Source organism: Urocampus carinirostris, chromosome 3 (assembly GCF_059441175.1).
Source record: "Urocampus carinirostris isolate Australia breed hairy pipefish chromosome 3, RoL_Ucar_1.0, whole genome shotgun sequence".
Classification (NCBI taxonomy): Eukaryota; Metazoa; Chordata; class Actinopteri; order Syngnathiformes; family Syngnathidae; genus Urocampus; species Urocampus carinirostris.
Window position 1 is genome coordinate 22549498 of NC_142351.1, and position 23905 is coordinate 22573402.

Consider the following 23905-nt stretch of genomic DNA (forward strand, 5'->3'; position numbering starts at 1 on the left):
TTTTCATTTCATAACAAGATAATAAAATGAAAATGAAAAACTATTACAATAATAACATATTGGCTTCTTCGGTGCCATAGCTTGAAATCTTGATCTTAACGGGACTGTGTCTTGAGCGGTTATGATTTCTACAGCCCGGTGTTATGCCGAAAAATGCATCCCTGCCGAGATTTGCATCCCCTCGCTTCTACAACCACATTTACCTCGTTTTATCTCACTTTTAGGGAATGTAATGGCGAACATATAACCAAATCCACTTCGTCTTGCCTTTGTTGGGAATGTAATACAACATAAACCATTCCGTCTTTGTTTTTGTTGTGAACGTAATCGAACGATAATGCACACCGTATGTAAATCACTTTTGAGAACTGTTATGCACTCTATCGTAAAGCTTATTATGCAGAAATAAGCTTTATGGTAGAGTGCATAACAGTTTCAATACGAGCGATTTGAATAGAAAAAGGCAAAATAAACATGTTACCTGCTCAAAAGTGATTTGTATACGGCGTGCATTACCGTTCGATTACATTCACAACAAATACAAAGACGGAACGGTTTTGGTTATATGTTCGCCATTAAATTCCCTAAAAGTGATATAAAAGTAAGATAAAACGAGGTAAAAGGGGTTGTAGTAGCGAGGATGCATTTCTCGGCATAACGCCGGCTCGGCAGCTTTTATACCTGTGGTCCACACGAGAAAATGACGCGGAAATGACGCGATGAGGAAGCGGAACAGTCGCCGGCGTCTGTTTTGCGGGCATACCACCGATGAACAGCGGGTTGGCCAATTTTGCGCATTTTCCATCGCGGGCAACCACGGGCAAAAAAAAAAAAACGCAAAATTTTACCCGCGATACAGACACAAACGGCTGTGTGACCGGGCCCTTAAGTAGAATGCAAAGCCCAGTAACACCAGGCCATAATGCTTGTCCCTGTGTAAAAAAATAACATGTTCTTTTTTAGGATCATTTATTTCTCAATTGCACTCATCGATACAGATACACAGGCGGGTAGGGGTGCTGACCCATCACTTGGCAGATATCGTAGCCGACGGTAGTTTAGGTATGTTTGTTGTCTATGTAGTTTATGGTCAAAGCACTCTTTTGTCAAAGCAATCTTTTAATCAGTTTATTTTAAGACACTTAGACATTTTAAGTTTTAGCAGGCCACATTTGGCCCACGGGCCATGAATTTGATATTTTACTGAAGAAAGATCGTGGATTTTGAGCTTGTTCTTTATATGTTCATAGAACTTCGGGTGAGGAGAATGTTGTTAAATTAAGAAGCTGGAGATGAACTGCTTCTCAAAAAGTTTATATTAGCAGAATATATCTTCAAGACCACCGCAATAAAAGTCTATAATCGGACCATCTTAGCAGTAGTCTCTCATGACATTTTGCAGCTAGTTTTATATATCTTTTTTGAGGCATTGTATTGGTCAACAGGAAACCGCAACGTCAGTTTTCTGCTTGTCACCGTTTGCACATATTTGTATCACAGGTAACATGTGATCGGGTCAGCCCCGCCATGTGTAGTTGTTTTTCCATGCGAGATGTAATTTTGTGAAGGGATTGTTGTGAGTGCATGTAATTTAAGTCAAATCTCGGGTAGGACTGCCTTCACTGCAGGATTGTCTTCTCAAGTCCAGTATATTTTTTTTATTTGACAAGCATTTTGTGATATTTTTACAGTTCAGATGGTATTGACCTAACAAGTCAAGTGTGGTTTGCCTTCTTTATCGGTTTTATTGTTTCTACAGAGCAGGGAGATTCAAAGGTCAGATTTGATTGTTAAGGGTAGTGTTTCTCAACTGGTGGGTCACTACCCTCTTCTGGTTCCCTGACCCATTTTCAATGGCTTGCAGGCCTTTGTCTTGGCAACATAATGTTAAGCAAAGAAAAAAACAACTGTGGGTCAATTACACTCCTTAACAGTAGGTAGCGATGATTTTTCACACCACAAAAAAGACTGGTAAATTTGTTTTTTTTTTTTACATATATTGATCATGGCTAATTGAGATGGACCGGAAATTATATATGAGACGAGAAAATGGCCAGGTGTTGCGGGGTCGACAGAAGATTGCATTCGGCTGCTTGGAGTGGACGCAGTACCCAATTTGGCCACCAGGGGGCGTTCGATAAATGATCTGAAATGATCTGCATTTTATATAGCGCTTTTCAAGTCAAGGAAGACTTCCCAAAGCGTTTTACAATGTGTTTCAGATTTCCCAATAGCGGCCCTGCAGTGGGTCTACCTCCTGAGCCACTGAAAGCAGATGTTGATTGAAAAAAAGAACACGATAATACAAACTACAGAGAATCAAAGTGACCGAACCGTACCATATTTCTTCTCATTTATTGCTATGCCTTTCACAAGCATTTTGGGGGGATGGTCGAGTTGGTCTCGAGCCGGTCTCGGGCCAGCCTCAGGCTTAACATCTCACCTCTAACGGTGATTAAACTACATGGTTTTGTGTTTCGTTTTAATTTTATTTAATATTTGATTATTTGCCATCTCCCTACTTATGAGAAAATTAAAACTAGAACACATTGCCTGTGGGCAGCGTTTGTCGTGTCGAAACATTACTTCAAGTTTTTCACGTAACAATAAAAGTTTACAAAAACATAATTGGCGAACACAAATTAACCATTAATAATTAAACATTAACCAAGTAGGACGCATGACTTGTTTGCGATAGTGGTCATTGTGCTTTATCATGTATTGTAATAATATTGAATTTCACAAACGCAATGGTTCACCTTTATGTGTCTTTACACAGTTTGGGAGAACGGAGGTGATTGACAACACGCTGAACCCAGACTTTATCCGGAAATACATCCTGGACTACTTCTTTGAAGAGAAGCAGAACCTGCGCTTTGATGTGTGAGTTATCTACTTTTATAAGTTCCCGCAAGGACACGGCGAGGTCGAATTGTGCATGATCCACATGTGAGTGCGGCTACAGATCTTTCTTACTGCATTTTCAGTTGCTCACCTGTTCACGCTCACATACAGAAACCCAGATGAGCATGAATAGCCATTTATATATGTATTTTTTCTATAATACACACGGTTGGGTAGGGTTACTTTAACTTGATTACTTTCAATTACTTTTGGATTACTCCAATACCAAATATGCTAATAAAAGACAAAAGAAACTAAATATGAATAAAATAACTAAATTTTGTGCAGGCTTGGGGAGTAACAGAATACATGGAACAGCAAAAATGCAAGCTGTTTGGATTTATTTTCATTTTGTTTCTGTCGCATTTTATGTTAGTTTTGCCGGGGATCAAAGAGATCAAAGCGAGGAGAGAAAGCTTACCACGTGTTGTGAGTCATAATTTTATTCATATTTAGTTTATCTTGTCTTATATTAGCATATTTGGTATTGGAGTAATCCAAAAGTAATTGAAAGTAATCCAGTTAAAATAACCCTACCCAACCCTGATAATACGTATATTTTAACTTTGGAAAGAGTTGTTTTAGTGTCCTAAAATGTAATGATTATTCAGTATTGTACATTCTGCAGATTGTGCTGACAAAGAGCAAAGCAAATATTACTAACTGAAAAATATCTGCTCGACGTGTTTAGCCATTATTGGTAGCCACTAGCCACTTACTTAGCTATTTAGCTAGTGTAATGTAAGCACTACTAATCTTGTGTGAAGGTAAAATGTGTCATGCGAAACTACTCATTAAACTGAGCCATCATGTATGTTTTGTTTATAAACGCGAACAATTCAGTAATGTGGTTGCACAATTGTCTTTAACCCTCATTCAAAATCTTACAAAATCATTCAAACTCATTACTAAGATTCATTAAATATTTACCAATTAACACAGCCAATGCCAGATGTTTCTCTCAATTGAGAATTTTTGCCATGTTGACACATTTCTGAAAGTTTAGTTCTGTAGCTATATAGGCATAAGACGTATCTGATCAAAGTTTGAATCTTTCATTCGAAAATTAAGTATGTTTCTCGCTTTTACCATTGTTTTTAGTAAACAATAATTGAACATTGCTGTTTCATAAACACACTTGCTTCCAAGAAAACTTGGCTTTTTGCAATAGGATGCATTTCAAGCAGAACTTATTTTTGCATTTGTAATACTTTCAATATCTAAAGGATGCTTTCCATAAACTCAAGGGCATTTTGCTTATGAAATAAAACGGTATTGCAAGAACACTGAAGTTTGCAAGACTTTTCAGCAACTGTGATCACACACTCACAATCACTGGAGAGAGGAAGCAAAGCAACACAAGAAAGCGGGGTCTTCTTGATATGTGGCTAAAGATCTGACCAAAGCCATTCCTTCCATCTATTGGTGATTTATCATACTGAAATCATTCCTAGAGGCCTGCCACTTGCTGATCACAGCCAAATCGTTTAGAATACTATATTAAAATGAAAAAAAAAATGTGTTTTTTTTTTGTTTTGTTTTGGCACTCAGCAACAATGCTTCTGAAAATGTATGTATAGGTCATGGCATTGTATGAGTTGAAAATTCTGTGTAATAACCTAAAATTATTATAACGCACGTTTTACATTTAACACTTTTATGTAAACACTTGCATGTTATGACTCCTCTGAGTGAGGCTGGATCAATAGAACTCCAAAATTTTAGCTTTGGTCTTTTCTATAACAAAACACGTTCATAAACAAACAATGGAAAAAAAGATTTTGATGTTTGTCTTGGAACATGTTGACTGGTTTATTTGAATGGTTAATTGAATGCAGTTTTACACCTGAACCAACTTACCACGCTATACAAACTCAAAATTGTCCTCTAGCAGCCGGTGAGTGCATTTGGTTTGTATGTATTTTGAAAAATCATAACTTTTAATCGAAATTACCTGTAGACTCGCTTCCTTTTTTTGACATACTCAAAGATTTATGGCGGGCCGGATTAAATAATCAAACGGGCAGTATCTGGCCTGTGGGCCATATAATTGACATCCTTGATTTACATGACTGTTGTAGGTGCTAAATAAGTGACTATAGTGCTGACATAAGACTTGGAAATGACAATATGACAGCCCTTGAGCTCTTCTGGGTCTTAGTATCTGCAGTGCATACATTTGCTTTACTCTTCACCTACTTGCCATTTAAGTTTAATTTTTGAAAAACTGCTCCAGTCAAGGTTGCTCCTAAAAACTCTGCCTCTCACTTGGAGATGTTAAAAAATACCCCAATGTCCTTATTCACTCTCCCTCTAACCTGACTCTCATTTTCTCCTCATCTCGCTTCTCTCCCGAGGAATTATTCATTGGCACGGTGTCTCGATAGACGGCTATGCGGGTGATACATATTTCATATCAACTTTTATCCTCAATCTCCCATGCTGTCAAAGTAAAGAAAGACCTTAAAAACTTGCCTAGATCCCGCGTGCGTGGCCTTTTTGCACCTATAAGCACATGCACACACTCACGAACATCTACACGCCAGCGCATAGGAATGGATTTTGACCTGAAACAAATACATCCTGTATATGCCTTATTATGTTTAGTACTGACAGTGCAACTGTCAATTTATGAATGAAAAAATATTTAATCAAGGACTACGCGTGCACACAAAAATAATCAAGTGCTACATTTTTCATCTTGAAGGTTCTTTATTGAGACTTTACTGTATTTTGAATCAATTGTACCTTTACATAAACAAAATATGGTGATTCAAAATTAAATTTGTCATTCAGGTATATGAAACATTTTTTTCTTAAAGAACAATATTCTATTAAACACAAAAAGCACAGTAGAATGGAAATTGCCACTTGGTGTTCCAGGTTAAAATTTTTACAAGCCAAAAGAAGATGACAATAACTAAACATGTGACTGTAGAAGAGGTACAAAAAATTGTGAGATATACGAATTTGTAGACAAACAGCTTATTGTGCGAATTGTATTTTAAAACTGAAGCATGTACCAAGAAGGGGTCGTTACTTTAGCGTAAAAGGTACTCTTTTCAGTGTCGAGAGAGGCTGGCTAGCTGCACGCTAGCGTCGTGGATTGCCGGCTTAACCAGGTCTGTGCGATGGTTAAAATACAACTCTCCCGAGAGTTGCAGTTTCCCACGAGTTATAGCTCTGGGTCAACTGTTTCATGGATAATGGATCTGGCGTTGGTGCGATACAGGCCTGGCTGAGATGGCTTAAGAGAGTTGTTTGCCTCGCTGTACGGTAGGCTGGACCTGCAGCCTTGCTGTCATTTTCTCCTGACGCAGCTTCAGTTGCTTCCCGGACCCGATAACATTCCACGGATCACCATTTCTTTGTACTACAAACGCTGCCCTAATTACGAACAAGATCGTTCGCAGGTTGAATTTGTTCATAAGTTGCCTCAGTGCTATATTTTGTATGTTTAGGGTTTATATAAGTATATTTTAAGGCTTGTATAAGTAACCTGTATTCTTTTGTACTAAAAAGTAAACATTTCATAAGATAATATGCTCTTCAAAGATGAATAAAGTTGAGTTTAACTTACTTAGATGCGCTTCAAGAGTTAGGCGAGTTCCTCCTCCGTGGAAGAAAGTGGCCGAAAAAAAGCGATCCAACCATTTTCTCAACCGCCTCAACCTTTCTTATTCCACTTTCATTTCAAAAGAAACAGCTTGCCTCTTCTTTACACTTTACACCAACCATATTGAATGGATGCACGAGATATTAAACAATAAAAATGTCAAAGTTCTTAGCGTGCTGGAGATAGTATAGACATAGACAGTATAGAATGTTTACAAACGAACTAGGAAGAGGAAGCAGATTTTCTTTCTTCCGGATGGATGCTGAGTGACCTCTCACTGCGCCACATGCCGGTAGCTGCGGAAAGAAGCACTACAGTAATGTCCTGTGCTCGGAAAAAGGTGCGCATAATGCAAAATGTAACTTACAGCAATGTTCGGGTATTTTTCGATATTCCGTAAAAAATGTTCGTATCTACCGTTTTACATAAGTCGAATGGTCGTAAGTAGGGGAGCGTCTGTATTCTGACTTTCATGAGATTCCAATTCAATTGATGAATTATTTTCAATGTAATGAGCCGCTAAAACACGAGCTAAACTGTAGCCTAGCTTCGCAATTTGCTTCGGAATGGGGGGGTTGGACACATTGACCTGAACTCCCGCCACGCTGCTTGACTGAGAGCATACGCCAGCCTATCACAGTCGCACACAGAGACAGTCATGCCCGCCCACCCAACCTACCTATATATACTATACTGTCTGCGGTCTGCTCTGAACACAATGTGCAATTCGTTGATATCAATGACAATATGAAATGAAATGAAATTAAATGATCTGCATTCATATAGCGCTTTTTAAGTCAATGACTTCCCAAAGCGCTTTACAGTGTGCTTCACATTTTCCAATAGCGGCCGTGCAGCCATGTAAGGCGCTAACCTGCTTATTGGGAGCATCAGGGGTTCAGTGTCTTACCCAAGGACACTTCAACATGTAACACGGATTAAAGACAATTCAAAATATGCGATGCAGTGAACCAGCGATTGTTATTGAGCGTGAAGTAGCGAGGCTTCTCTGTAACTGCACTTTTCACTCATAGTGACATAAAATAACGGTTGGTAAAATTGATAATAGCAAATGCTAACAAGACACAGTATGTCTCCGTACTCACTGTTAGTGAAGTGCACAATGTTATACCTTGGATCCCTCAAGCCAGTGAAAAGGTCAGTGAGCCTCACTCAAAATGTGTGTGCCCGAAGAATCAAATGATGGCCCGTGAAAGAACCTCAGAAATATGTCACGAGGAGTGTCTACTTTTGTCCCTTGCGGATTCTTGGCTATCTGGAGGGTTTTGTTAAAGAATTAATTTGCATTTACTGTGATGGCTTTCGACAGCAGGGAGTCTCTCCCTTTGCAATTAGAGTCGCTCATTTACATCTCTCTTTTATCATAGTGGAAGGAGGAGTGGAGGGGGATACCAAGTCCTTCTGGAGTTTAATTACTGTTGTATTGACTGGCAGACGTGCGCGACTTAAGGCATCGTTTACACAGGATTTCTTTTCTTTAAAATACACAAACTGCATGTATTCATTACAGTATAAGGGTTCCAGGTTCCTCAATGTTTTGGTTAAGCTCGACTTACGTTTGCATTAGACTTCATAAAACAATCACTCTCTAACCTTGCAGTTTGATGACTTTTCCTAAAGCGAGCATTTTTTGCTGTTCAAAAAAGGTAGATTGAAAAAGTTAAAAAAATATCAGATTGCGTATCACTGAACAGCCGGCCACTTAAAGTATTATGACACATTGGATCATTGGCATGTGAGTTAATGTGCTGAACTTTGTGTTTTATCTGTTGTTTGAAAGTGAATTTGGACGTGCTTTCTTTGTGTTTTCAGGTTCGATATTGATTCAAGGAGTCCCGACCTGGGCAAGCATGTAAGTGAAGCTCTTTATCTACGGACCTGGAAATTTTAAAGCATGCAACACACATCTAAAGTAGTTTCACTGTCTTTTTGATGAAAGGTATTAGAAAAGAAAAATAATAGTGCATGGATCTCTCCTTTTGGTTGTCTGCAAATCACACTCGACACCCTATAAGCACTTCAATTTGAGTAAATGATGCATCATGTGATAAACTAATTGGTTCGCTTTTATTTCCATTGCTGGCTAAATGAAAAGAAATGTTTTTTCTATTCCCCTAGAGATATGGTGATCAAAGAAATGGTTGGAGCAAAAACTCAAAGCTTGCAAGGAATCTGCACTTTTTGCTGTCTCTAGAAAAAAAATACTGAATATGCTTTTTTAACTCGTGTTTCATGCTTATCTCAGTTTAATTACCCATTCCTTTCCCAACTTACCTATCTAATGACCAACTTCCCCACCATATTTCAACAAATATTGTCAGCCACTCTACCAATTTAACTACAAATTTGACTACTTATGAACTATTTCTAAAACTGAGTAACTAGATTACCATTTGTCTACCTAGCTAGCATCCTTCTAGACCTACCTGTAGAGCAAATTGCCAGTGTTACATTATTACTGTAAAAATTGTACATGTGTCAGAGTGTTACTTTTATTTACACTGAAGATTATAGATTTAACATAAATCTTTTCAGTGTAAAAGTAAGAGATTCTTTGAAAAGTATTGCTTTTCTTATTTTACCATTCTTATTCCTTGTTGTTTAAACGGATACTGTATTATTTGAGCCCTAGATTTCGCTGTATTGAGTAGTGCAACCGAAAATGAGTGCTAAAAATCACCAGGCGGAATGGAAACTACAAAGACCCAAAGTGACCCAACTGCACCTGTTTTCTTCTCATTTTATTGACCAGCCTTTTACAAAGGTTTTCGTTTTGAACGGGTATTCATATCAGCAAGATGACAGAAAATCAGGCCAACTCCCTTTACATAAGCCTCATTTTAATGTACAATAAATACAACTTGCTTTACTTACAAAAATGCACGTTTATAGATCGTTATTTATTTATTTTTTTTGCTTGTTCTTTGAATAAATATTGTTTCTTTCTATTGAAAAGAGTTTTACTACCACTTGGAAGAGCCATAAGATAATGTCCCTTTAATGTAACCCACCTGCTCGATACTCAATCTTACTTACATACCGACTAGACCCACCTTAAATATCAACGTTACATACAAAGGGGTCTGGCTATCATAACTACTGATCAACTGACCCAACCACCAACCAAATCTGGATACCCAACTCTTTTTCCAATCAGCCAATCGTGTATTAAGGGAAGACGACTTGCTTTGCAAACAACCAAACAACACAGCATCCTTTTTTGCTTTTGCCATTTCCTATTGTGTTGTTTTGCCGTGTGTTGCATAAGCAGATGGCTGCGATAAGCGTTTCTGACCTCTGTTGTTTGGTATGCTTCTTGCCATTCCTTTCTCATTGATCCCAATCTGCCGTGGACACCCCTTCTTTCAAACACATCCACGCATATGCGAATGCCCACCCAGTCTTTCCCAAATCAACCTTCTTGCCCTCCACATTGCTTTATGATGATTTAAGTAGCGTGTGCCTTCTGTTCCGTGATCTGCTCTCTTGTGTCACTGCTACTGCTGCCTGGTTTCTCTCTTTCCCTTGATTCTATCTTTCTCTTCTTCCTCCTTCTTTTCTTCCTCTTCTTCCTCCTCCTCCTTCTCCGCACTTGGGAAAAAGCCGGCCGACTTTAACGTACGTGTCTGCCTCTGATGTCCTCTCAATTTTGACTGCACAATGTTTTTAATGATGCTCAACTCCTTTCTTTGTTACTCCCGCCTGAACTTGCGGCCCTTCCTTTTGCCAAACCCTGCCCTGTCTCCATGGCACTTATTATCCCCCTCATGGCAGGACTTCCTGGGGCAGGTCTACTGCACACTGGGGGAGATTGTGGGTTCTCCCGCAAGTCGCTTGGAGAAGTCTCTCAGGTAAGTTGTCTTTTCAGCACCTCATTATACCATAAGGTAAAGACACATTTGTCGAGTTTTGAATTTTAGACATTGGCGAGTTTCAAATATTAGTTACAAGGTTTATGAACTGTCAACTGTATCTCATACCAGTATTAGATGCCCATACATTTAACAAGCAGGAACCAACAACAAGCAGGTACCAGAAATGGAAATTATTGCTGTTAAATAAATGCAACGTAAAACTAGAATGGCTATCACCGGCGCTGAGACGCAAAACCATTTTTGGCTGGCATTTCCCTTTTTTGCATGGTCACTGGAACGTGTGAATAGAAAGCCCTAAGAGTAAGACGGAGTCCAGGTGGAGGTTAATATCCCGAAATGGGTGAACCAACAGCCCACATATGAAGATTAATCTCAAGATGCAAATGATGTAAGGTGAAACTAAAAGAAAACTGGAGAGTGGAAGTTGAAAAGTGGAGGCTCAGTCATCCTTTTACTCTTTTTTGCTGAATAATTGGTGAGTCAACAAAACCAATAGTACTGAGTCAGCTTTTTCTGGCATTTTTCACATCGAGGGTAAACTAACTGACTGCCTGTGTCAATCGAGTCAAGTCACGTTTATTTGTACAGCGCCAAATCACAAGAAGTCTAAAAGGGCTGTACAGAAAACAATAACACCATCCCCTGATCTTAAGAGGCTGGTCATATCTAAACGTCTTCCCTCTTTCCTGTGTGGACAGACGGACTGATAAAGAAATATACATACATATATATTATATCCATTATCTGCACTGCTTATGCTCAGCAGAGTCGCGGGGGTGCTGGAGTCCATCCCAGCCATCTTTTGGCAGTGGGCAGGGGAAAACCTGAACTGGTAGTTGGTCGCAGGGCACACATAGAGGGACAACTCACTCGCTCAGTCATACTTAAGGACAATTTGGACCAGCCAAATAACCTGACAAGCATTTTTGGGGGGAGGAAACCGGAGTGCCCGGAGGAAACCAAGGCACGCACGGGGAGAACATGCAAGCTCCGCACTCAGCCGCCTTGCCGCCCATACATATATACATGTCGTGATAAAGTTCATTATTTTCTGGATTGTTGTGATAAACATAAGACTTTCATATATTTTAGATTCTTTACACACAATTGAAGTAATTAAATTTCTTCTTATTTTAATATTGGTGACTTTTTTTTTCTCAGCTTCTTACTTCATTTTCCTCTTGCCATTTATTTTTCTTTTTGCGTTTCACATTTCAAGTGTAGAGCGGCTAGTATAGAACTAAGTACAAAAGAAAAACGTCTCATGGGTGAATTGCATTGATTTTGCTTCTTAACAGATGCACCATCTCACATAGAAGCTGCTGCCTGTGATAATAACTCTCATACTGACACGATGAATTTAGTTGTCAGTGATGTTTCCATCGAACCCTTTTCCACTCTTTAAAAGTAAACACCAACCTTCGTGAATAAACAATCTCTCAGCTCCATTTCTTGTCTCGCATCCTGACAATTTGATTCCAGGAATGCGAGGAGAAAGGGAATGTTTCAGCCATGCTTTTAAAGCAGCCCTCCCCAGGGCACAACGCATCAGTGACCTGCTTTCAGAGGTTCCCTTTCCCCTTATTTTACACACTTCACCTTTCATTTACTTTCTATCCTGATAACCACGATTCCGGACCCCTCCATTGCAACGTGTGTCTGAATCCACATCATCTAAACCATTTTTAGTTTAGCCCTTTTTGGTCCATTACATAATTGACGTTTATGAATAATATTTTGATCAATTTTATTATAAGCTTTGTTTTAAAGGTATACTTGGTGCTTCTTGTGCTTGTATGGATCTATTTGCACGGTGCAGTCTACCTAATAATGTCTGGTTGTGTCCAAACTGAACCACAGTTCTCAAATTTAAACTTAAGATGCACCGGGGCACCATGATGAGCATTTAGTACACATGCCTTGCAGTTCTTGGGTTATGGATTTGTATATCAAGTTTTTACTTAGTTTAACCTTGTTTTTTTATTTAGCTTTTATTCGTTCTTCAAGTGGATTTTTCAATATTTGGTTACCATTTATATTTATCATCAGATTCAATTCAAGTTACTGTTAGGTGCTCTCTTTTGGTATGTTGTATTTGTGAAGTGAATTCTCCAAGTCAGATTCTGCAGTGTAAAATAAATACAAATTTCTCGACCTACGAATAGTTTTAAAATATGCATGTTTAATGTTTAATGTAGTTTGCTTATTACTTCAATCAAACCAATATCCCTTTTTAATCAGTGTTTTTACCACTAAGATTCACTAAATTATAAACACTGTCCCTTTAACATGTACAAATCAAATGGTCACATAGACATGGATAAACACACAACCGTAGAGCTGGTATTGAAGAAAAAATGATGTAGTTCTTTCAATCTCCAAAAGTTGTAACATCAATGGACATTTTCATTGGACACTTCTGAATGTCGCCTGCAAAAAGTATATTATTATAATTATAATTGTCTTTATCATCATTTATAACAATATATTGAACAAGATAAACACATTAATAAAGACTTTAAAAGAAAAATGATATAAAAGAATGTCGAGATAAACGGGCAAATATATTTATAGGATATGGTTCGAGACTGGCCATAGTAGTACAGTAATTGCAATTTTCTTTTATAATAATAGTGCAAAATATAGTAGAAAAATAGTACATGTTAACAATAGTGAATTAAAATGTAGTGCAATAGCCTTTAGCAGCGACAAAATTCTCTAAAAAATTAGATAAACAGGTGATAAGTTTATTCTGTTTTTAAGATTGGAGACCAGCAAAAGAGATTGCATAAAATGGTAGTTCGTTATTATGACTTATTTTGACTTGTTATTAATTGTTTTATTTAATTATTTTTAACAATGGGCCAATGATACCGCTGTTCCTTCATTTCCACACCTTGATCTGCTTTTTCTAACCAATGAGATAGATAGACGGATGGGTTTGTGGTTTGTCTGGGTATGGGTAGGTAGGTAGGTAGGTAGGGAGGGAGGGAGGTAGGGAGGTAGGGAGGTAGGTATGTAGGTAGGTATGTAGGTAGGTAGGTAGGTAGGTAGGTAGGTGGGTAGGTAGGTAGGTAGGTAGGTAGGTAGGTAGGTAGGTAGGTAGGTAGGTAGGTAGGTAGGTAGGTAGGTAGGTAGGTAGGTAGGTAGGTGGGCAAGTAGATTGATATATGGATGGGTTTGGGGTTTGTCTGGGTTGGAAGGTAGGTAGGTAGGTAGGTAGGTAGGTAGGCAGGTGGGTAAGTAGATTGATATATGGATGGGTTTGGGGTTTGTCTGGGTAGGTAGGTAGCTAGGTAGGTAGATAAGAAGATAGATAGATGGGTATACGGATAGCTAGGCATATAGATAACTAGGTTGATGGGTAGATGGCTAGATGGGTGGATGGATATTTGGATAAATGGACATATAGATAGATAGGTACCGGTAAATAAATAGATGGGTAGATAGATATATGGATAGGTGGGTAGATGGGTATATGGGTAGATAAGTAGATGTATAGATAGGTTGATGGGTGGTTAGGTAGATACATAGGTGGACAGGTAGACGAATATAAGGTAGATTGTTGGGTTTGGGGTTTGTCTTGCCAGGTAGGTAGGTAGGTAGGTATGCATTTTTCTATACAATATCCATTTTGCAATACACCTGATATTTTTCACAGTCTTGCAAACTTGTTTAGGTTGGTGATGGCCTTGGGAAAGAAACTGCCTCTGAGCCTGTCAGTCCTTTTTTTAAGGGACTTGTAGCACCTACCAGAGGGCAACAGGTCAAAGTGGTTTTGGCCGGGGTGGGAGTAGTTATTTATAATGTTTTTGGCTCTGTTGCGGTGTTAGGTATTCAGGCTGTCAGTAAGTGTAGGGATACCTTAAATCTTGTGAAGAGATACAGCCACGACGATTCAAACCAAGCAAATTGGACCACAGGGTTGGCTACTAGGAATGTGGCACGTAGACTGCCAATTGAAACTCGAAGTAATATGTAATGAAGCTGCACGGCGCTTTGTTACATATGCATATGATCCAAGATAATGGAGTTCAGGGGCGGCAGTGGCGCAGGAGGTAGAGCGCTCGTCATGAGATCCCGGCTCCTCTGTGTTACATGTCGAAGTGTCCTTGGGTAAGACACTGAACCCCTAATACCCCCAATAAGCAGGCTAGCGCCTTACATGGCTGCACGGCCGCTATTGGGAAATGTGAAGCACACTGTAAAGCGCTTTGGGAAGTCTTGACTTGAAAAGCGCTATATAAATGCAGATCATTTCATTTCATTTCAATGAAATTTTTTTTTTTTTTTTTTTAACCTGGGTTAAATGAAGCTTTAAGTCTGTGTTTTCGATGTAGGTCTTAATGTGAACAGCCTTATCCAAATATCAGGTTTCTAACATTAATTAGGGTAGCCAAGACTATGGTAGTCCTGAACCCATATTTATAGTTCGGCTTTTAATGACAAGCACAGATTGCTGTTGATGTTTGAGCGAATGGAAGACTAAATGAACAAGTGGCACGGGTGAAAGATACACGTGATATTTGAAATATTGCGTGGAGCCCGGGGTGCCGTTGCATATGTTACATATGCATATGTTACAAGATAATGGAGTTCATTACACAGGCTGCATTAACCTTTTACTGCAGGCCTGCGAATTATGTTTGCTCACGGGAATATAGGAAGGCCTGTGAGAATAACGTGCATTAGGCAACTTTACCCGCAACGCTCCAAGCACAGATTAAATTTGATTTATGCGGCATATCTAAAGTGTTTTCCGTCACAATATTTTCCATTTGGGGTACTTACATCACAAATGTTGCCATTATGATCAATTCTGTTTGTAATCAATATTAGGTCATTGCCATTGTTGTGGATGTTCCTCGGCAGATGTTGAATGGATGGACGGATGAATGGATGGATGGATGGATGGATGGTCAATCTAAACAAATGATTTGCCATGACTTACTCTTAAAGCATCCATACTGGGGGAAAAAATCGTGTTCCTCTTGCAGCTAGATGGCTGTGCTCATTTCAAAAGAGCTGCATAAAACTTTTGAACTCCCTGCCGCCATCTCCTGGTTAAAGCCGGCCTTAGCCAGCTAGTTCATGATGTGCGGGCGAGTACGTGCATTTCTTAGATGTCCTTCAAAATATGCGGGAATTAATATGAAATTACTCTCCACCCCACCCCACTGCCTCCCTTCTTAATACCGTTTGGCTGGAACAGCTTTGCTAAAAATAAGATAAAAGCAGATAGCCGCAGTGGGGTGCGGGGAATATATAAGGGCCCTTTAAACTCTAGGCATTATTAACAAGTACTTATCATAGAAAATATTCTACTTTAAAGTTACAAATTACACCTCAAACAACACACCCCACCTTTAATGCTCTTCTACTGATTGTGTTAAAAATGTTACTTATTTCTTTTTTCTACTATATAAATTGCTGTTCTAGTAAATTGAGAAAACAAACATGATTATCCAATTTATTGTTCTTACAAAATACTATGAGCAAATTGATAGAATTTTTCTGATGGCAGAAAGTAAGGCTCATTTATATCTTTAGAAAGAAATACCCAATTATTTAAAAAGAAAATCATGACCGTATAGGAAACTAATATGCCACTGGAAAAGGAACAACTTGCTGAAGTATTAGTTTTATTTTATTGCTCTTCTGCCTTCCTCACTTACCTGGAGATGTTCCCATGCTGCTCTTTTAAGAAATTCTGTTGATGTGAAGGATTACGGATGCTTATCAGTGGTTGACGATCAAGGGGATTAGTGAAATAATCCCCCTTCGTGGCAACCTTGTGGGCTCATTTGAGGGTGGGACATGTCCCACAACTTTCACGGAGTGGGACAAAACCAGATTAGCAACCCACTGCTGCTCTCAACTCTGTCGCCAGGCATGGGTTTTTTTTATCGCACTCAGTGCAAATTCATCTCAATAAGCCTCAGCAATAAAATCATTCTGTTCAGTGGCCGCTTTCCAATTTCTTCGGTTTTATGTTGGATTTACGCGGCATGCTTCAGGTAACGCAATTATTTTGTCGTTTATATGAGACTCATTTGACATTTTCATGTTTGTCCACAAACATGAAGGTAGACTGTTTGGAATTCCTCGCCAACCATCCATCAAGTGTGAAATTAAACCGAATCCATGTTTAGTTTTATGCTTATGTCTGGAAATGTTTTTGCGAGGCTTCCTATTTGACAGCAACATTGTCAATGAGATCAACTGGTTTGATTAGAACTAACAGGTTAAATAACTATAAAAGTATATAATATAAATCTATAGTAAAACAATCAATTGTTCAATTATTCTTAGCATTAACATGCTCACACTATACTTAGTTAATTTTTAGTTAGGCAGCTTGGTAATAAAATATAAAGCGATTTTAGCCAACCCGTATTGGCTCCCTGTTAGCTTAAGATGTGAATTTAAGGTTCTGTTGGTAGTATACAAAATCATGCATGGACTCGCTCCCTCATATCTTTTAGATTTAATTTCCCCCTATGTCCCGGTCCAGAGCCTTCGCTCTGAAAATGCTGGTGATCCCAAGAGCCAGGAAGGGATCCGCAGGTTCGGGGGCATTTCGTGGAACGTCTGCCAACTGAGATTCGATCTGCAACTGTTTAAATCTAGGCTTAAAACACACTTCTATTATATAGCATATGAATGACCTATATTTCCTGTTGACAATATCTGGAAGGGGGGATTACCTCATGTGCGGTCCCTTCTCAAGGTTTCTTCATTCTCCTCATGTTGAGGTTTTTGAGTTTTTCCTTGCTCTCATCTAGGTTTTAGATCAGGGGATAGTGTAATAATAGTCTGTGGTTGGTTTGCAATAATCTGTTATTTGACCACCAGATATCGCTGTTTTGTTTGCACACTTTTTCTTATCATTTTGTGTCCAGCCCTTTTCCCTTTTCTCTTTCTCTTTTCCCTTTTTTCTCTTTTTTCATTTCTTGCTTTCTCTTTTCTTCCCTCTTTGTCCTTTCCCCCTTTTTAACTTGTTTTCCCCACTTTTTTTTTCTATTTTCCCCCTATTCTTCTATTTCTTATTTTCCCTTTTCATTTATTTTACCCTGTTCCTCTTTTTAGTTTCTCCTTTTTACCTGGTTTTCTCTTTATTCTTTTCTTTTTTCCTTTTTCCTCTTTTCCCCTTCCCTCGCTTTTAAATGCCACCCTTTTTCCCCTTTTTGTTGTTTTTTTTCCCCTTTTTAATTTTCCCCTTTTCTCAGCTCAGTAGCCTAGATGGTAAGGCGCCCGCTTTGAGACTGGGAGGTCGGTGGTTCGCGCCCCGGCCGAATCATTCCTAAGACTTAAAAAGTGGTCGGCGGCGCCCTCTGTTGGCTGCGGCTGCATCGGCTCGCTACAACGGGTCAGGTGCAATCGACATTTCGTTCTGTGTACATTGTTACACAGAATGACAATACAAGGAAATTATTATTATTATTATTATTATTATTATTTTCCCCTCATTCCCTCATTTCTTTCCCTTTCTCTTCTTTTACGTTTGTTTTTTCTTCCACTCCCCACACATACACTCTTTTTGTGTTTTCCTTGGAAACAAGATGGCCGACCTTTAGGTGAGCCTCATCTTATGTAAAATAAAAGCAAATTTTTTGACCTATGAGTAATTTTAGAAAATGCATGTTTTTAAGATTAATTATGTATTTTTTCTTATTATTTAAATCAATACTGTGTTTTAAAATAAGTTTTTCCTACCACTAGCCAGTGCTAAATAATACCCACTGTCCTTTTAATGGTGTAGTCCGTGCCGTGCACCATTTTCTTTACGAGAAAAGGAAAACATGTTCATCATCTTGCGTGTATTGTAGATACACAGCCCCCACTCTCCCTTTCCATCTCACGTGACACGTCGCAGGGTTGTTAAATATCAAGAACATCCTTCATCTTAATGACTGTATGTGTAGAGCATCAACAATTGTTTCCTACTCTCCTTCCGTCTTCATCTTTTGGGCACTCGCTTCAACACCAATGACATTTCCAATACAGAATGTAGTCATCCCAAAACCCCTCTGGCCCTATGTGTTCACATTACAGAAGCCATCCGTACAGTAAAACCTGAGCATACACATTAATCGAGGTGAAAAGAACATGTTACATTTTTCATGTATTCGTTCAAAAGAGTGTTGCCTTGAGGTAGGAGATCATCTCTGCAGGTATTAATTAAACTCAGAAATTGAAATTGATCCTGACTTACCCTTGACAAATTATATGAAATATGATTAATCGGCTACAGCCCCCTCCCAGAGTAGTAGTGGTAACATGACTTTTGTTAGCTCTTTTCCTATTTTCTTTTTTGCATCGCTTTATTTCCTCATTTGGGTAAACTTAAACAAACAAATAATACCAACATTTTTTTTTAAATACAGTAAACGTGTGTTTATAACTGGTGTTACATTCCAAAAAGAACCTGTGAAGAAAAGTACAGTATATTGTACTTGTAAAAATGCATTGTTTTGTTTTTTTAGGGACCATTTAGCCCAGTGTTTCTCAACTGGTGGGTCGAGACCCATACGTGGATCCTGGACCCATTTTCAGTGGTTTAAGGTTTTGCCTATGCAAAATAATGCCGGATTAAAAAAACGTGATTTGTTTCACAGTTTGTCATTAGGTGGAATGGTGGGTCCTAAAGTTGAGACCAGTTGAGAGCCAAGTCAGGTCAAGTCATCTTTATTTGTAAAGCCCTTTATCACAAGGAGTCTCAAAGGGACGCACAAACAACAGACTATTGCAAACTGCAGAGTATTATTACACCATCCCCTGATCTAAAACCTACATGAGGGCAAGGAAAAACTTAAAAACCTCAACATGAGAAAAATAAAGAAACCTGGAGAAGGCACCGCACATGATGTAATCCCCTTCCAGGATGACCGGGCTGCCACGGATGTTGCAATGCCAAATAATACATAGGTATTGTCAACGTGAAATATAGGTCATTCATAAGCTATACAATAGAAGTGTGTTTTAAGCCTAGATTTAAACAGTTCCATTGAAGTTGCAGATCGAATCTCAGTGGGCAGAGCATTCCACAATGTCTGGCCCCGAATGGAGAACGCTCTCGAACCTGCAATCAGAATGCAGAACACAATGCATGAAGAAAATCCATTAAGTAGCTAAATCGAGAACCATGTTAAAGCAGTCGATTACTGTGTTGCTTAAATAGCTCGTGTGAGTTTAGTTTGGCTGCACAACAGCTTGGTGTGAGAAACACTGGGTGCAGAGTCAGTTTCAGCGTTCAAGTCCAGCTGCCGCAAACTCCTCCGTGTGAAGTTTGCACGTTCTCTCTGTGCCCGTGTAGGTTTCCTCCGGGCACTCCAGGTTCCTCCCACATTCCAAAATGTCAGGGTAATTGGCCAGTCCAAAGTGTTCCTTGGTGTGAATGAGCGAGTGAGTAGTCTTTTTGGCTGGCAACCAGTTCAGGGTGTCCGCTGCCCACTGCCCAAAGATAGATGGGATGGGCCTCAGCACCCCCGCCACCCTACTGAGGATAAGTGGTGCAGATAATGGATGGATGAGTTTAGTTTGACAGTCACCTATAACTGATTCTTTAGACCTTTTTCAAAGTTATACACACCTGTCCATCACACTAATACCAGAGCCATCCAACTAACTGTGAGAGCAAACACACAAAACACACCGGGAAATTTGCAAACAGCTTTATGAATAATTATCGACTCGGCCCCAATTTAAAAGTCTCCTGAAAGCTCTGACTTAATCGAAATACCAAATGTCATCCCAAAGAATTTGTCTTTTGAAATCGATCTATGCCTGCCTATCAGTCTAAACGCAGTATTCTGAATATTAATGCAGACTTGGAAAATGAATTTAGCGGTGAAATTGACCTATTTTATCCATCTCAGAGGGAGGGGGTGGGGTAAGGGGCATTTTTACACTCGACACAGAGTGAATATGAAATCATATCATCTCAGGTAAAGAGCCAATCATAACTCTGCTTCCGAGAATAGTGGTTATTACATGGATGCATTGGATGTCATTTTAAGAGGACAGCAATTGGCAAAATGGCCGCCCTTGAGACGGATCAAAAGAGCATAATATATGTCAAGTCATGTTTTTTTGTATAGCCCTTAATCCTGAAGAGTCTCAAAGGGTTGCACGGACCACGGATTATTTAAAACCACAGACTATTATTACACCATCCCCTGATCTAAACCCTACATAAAGGCAAGGAAAAACTGAAAAATCTCAACATAAGGAAAATGAAAAAACCTTGAGAAGGGACAGCACATGAGGTAATCCCCCTTCCACGATGACCAGGCTGCAATGGGTGTTGCAATAACATAAAACACACAGATATCTTCTTCTTCTATTACTATACAAAACAAAATTCAATTAAAATCCTGTGTTTGGATCATTGGGGTCCCATAAAATGTATGAATTTCAGATTTTTACACATCTGTAAGAAATTTTTCTAAATGCAGCTGCCAAGGTTCTAAAACAGGCCAAAAAATGAAATGCTTGATGCTTTCCCTAACATCAAAGGATTCATTTGTTGTTATTCAATGAAAAGAGTCCAAAATATAACTATTTTACTTCAAAGCAGAGCATGGTCTTCTTGGACCTAAATAAGAAAAACAACTTAATTTTGTGGTAGCCTTTCCAAGCCCTCGGGCTTATTGATTCTTTCCAGATGGTGCTTTTCCTAAATCACAAATATCATTTCCTGTGTTCATTGTGTGGGTTTTATGATGTGACTTTCATTACATCTATTTTGTTATTATAGTATTTTTATGGATTTGTGAATCTTACTTTTATGTTTGAATCTTGATTTTCATATTTTCTTTTGTATCCCGTTTTTGTTATTTGTTTTTATTATCACTTTGCCGCTGCACAATTTCTGCTTTATGTCCATCATATTGTTGTTCTAGTGGCATTCCAAAAGGCCATCATTAAATTGTATTGCTCTCATGTTTCACGCAATGCATCCAATTTGCGTTACAATCCAATATTTACTGCATATGCACACTCGACAACACATGGGCGGGCATAGCAAAACACAAGATACTGTAGGTTGCTCCACCTCTGTTGCAATGAGCCCAAGCATTGCAGGCGAGGAGGTTTGGACTGCACATCATAAAGCGTGACCGATGTGACTTGCGGATTGGCGAGCTGTTGGCTCGCATTATCTGCAGCAAGCCGTGTCTGTGGATCGGGGTAGCAGCAAGCTTCACATTTCACAACGTTTCATCATCAAAGTCATACAAAGAGCGTCATAATTAACACATTAGGTAGAATGCAGTGGAGGATGTGAGGCTGAATACACCAAAGCAAATGTGTTTACTCAATGCTTTGTCCAAATAGAAGAGCAATGTTCTGCTGTTTTTTAAAAATTAACATTATTTGAAATCTCATCAAATAATTTGGAGGGTAGAATGTGCTTCGTAAAGGTGAGCATCAAGGTTCTGGTAGTAAAAAGTTAGTTAGCATTAGCCATGTTAGAATGATCACCATGCCTTATGCATGTTGTAGTTCTGCTCAATGAGAATTCAAATAAGAATTGCTTTTATTGTAATTGATACTGTCATAGTCAACATTGTTCATACTGGGTTGGCATATGTCGGCTCAGTTGATTTTTGCAATTGGGAGATGGAATAAGAGCTTGCTCTGCCCACTCCACGCATCGGCCCGGTATTGCAGTACCTCCGGGATCAGTGCATTCGCATTGATCGCTGCTTGGCCCTGTGGCTAGGACCTTGACTCAGCCTCTTGGCTGGGAACAAGTGTCTCGGCCTCTTGGCTTTGCAGTGTATTATGATTTGACCGATAACGGATAATGGATAATTGATAAAGAATATAGAACAATAACCCTCTACAAAACCGCCCACATTAAGCTTGTAATAGAATACTTAAAAGAGAAATAAGAAAACAAGAATCTTATATAAAATATGAAAGTATTTACAATTTAGTGCTTGTAGACTGGCCCAAGTTATAAGTGCATCAGCACAATGGTGCAATGAAAAATAGTCCAGTGGCACTGGCAGCAATATATTTCCAAAAAAAGAATAAAGAAATAAAACAGGCATATACATTTTTCTGTACACGAAAAAGATATGAATGTATGTATTTCTTTTCACAGTCTGTCTTCTTATCTCGGGTGGTGATGACCCTTGGGAATAAACAGTCTCTGTTAAATCTGCCTGAGGGCAGCAGTCCAAAGAAGGGTGGCCAAAGGAATCCTTTATGATGTTGTTCGCTTTGCTGCGGTATCTTGTGCCGGCAATGTCTTCCAGACTTGGCAGAGAGTCGGTGATGATTTTCTGGGCTGTGTAGACGACTCTTTGTAAGGTTCTCCTGTCATCAGTCAGGCTCCCAGCACACCAGACCATGAGGCTGTATGTCAGAATGCTCTGTTGAAGGACCCTAGCAATTTCTGTCCCAGGGTGTTTTTCCTAAGCTGCAGTCCACTCTAAGCTAAGGAATGTGAGAGTTCAGCGTTGTTCTTCCTTACATTCTTGTGGGGATGGATGAGTATTGGTACTGTGTATCATATCAGTGTTGGGACCACCCTTTTTAAGGTATCGTATTTTGCAAAGGATAGTGGTAGAATTAGCTGCCCTCTAGTGCCCATATAAGTCAGTTTACATGACTTTAATGAAGGTTTTAGTTTAAAGGTCTCCAAGTCCGATCCCTGATGGCAAGTATCCAGTATGCGTGGGATGTTTCCCCTCTTCTGTCATACCTGATTCACAACGTCAGCTTATCAGCAAGCTCCGCAGAAGCCTTATGACGCTGATTGCTTGAATTAAGTGTACAACATTAAAGTCTGTTTACACTGAGACAAATTGTTAACAATCAATCTTCATATATATTTATATTTTCAATCACTAAGGAAATTCATAAGACAGACTAAGGCATGATTACGGACACATAAACATAGAAACTTAGATACCTTTTTGGATGTTAGTGTTGTGTTTTGTCCCAAAAAATCCATGCCAGTGTGTAGAGTTTATAGTTTTGTAGACACTCAAAATAAGATGAGAGAAGACATCAATATTTTTTTAACTCGAAAGAACAGGAAAGGACTGTACAAAAAAAAAATCCCTCATTGCAAAATTCCAAAACTGTTCTAAAGGTCCTCCCTTGAGCCATTTTCTATCAAATCTTTGAGGTTACAACAATGTGATTTTTATAAGTAGTAAAAAAGTTGTAATATTGTCATATTCTAGGTACTCCTCATAAAACATGTTTTTGACATGACGTCATGACTATTTTTATTTTTTTCACCAATTTTTTTTCAACCCCACTCACCTAAGGATGTACCATTCGACTAACAAAAAAACAGTAGAAACGAAAAAAAATTTCGTGATGTCGAAAAATATCTGGACATTGCTGTAAGTTAGATTTTGTATTGTGTGCACCTTTTTCCGATTACAGGACTTTACTGTAGTGCTTCTTCCCGCCACTACCGGTGTGTGGCGCTGTGAGAGGTCACCAAGCATCCACCCGGAAGTAA

At 39.0% G+C, this 23905-nt stretch overlaps 1 protein-coding gene and 1 pseudogene across 2 annotated transcripts in view; both read left to right on the top strand.

Moving 5' to 3' along the window:
* Positions 1-23905, top strand: part of cpne5a (copine Va) — a 121328-nt gene that overhangs the window by 25308 nt on the left and 72115 nt on the right. Inside the window, exons 4-7 of one of the 2 annotated variants that reach the window (XM_088331104.1) lie at positions 2780-2883; positions 8354-8393; positions 10145-10159; positions 10316-10392. In XM_088331104.1, the coding sequence (XP_088187230.1) occupies positions 2780-2883; positions 8354-8393; positions 10145-10159; positions 10316-10392 (236 nt within the window). The remainder of the gene's footprint in view (positions 1-2779; positions 2884-8353; positions 8394-10144; positions 10160-10315; positions 10393-23905) is intronic. The other variant, XM_088331105.1, reaches the window with a different exon arrangement.
* On the top strand, positions 21949-22114 carry LOC148369177 (U2 spliceosomal RNA; annotated as a pseudogene).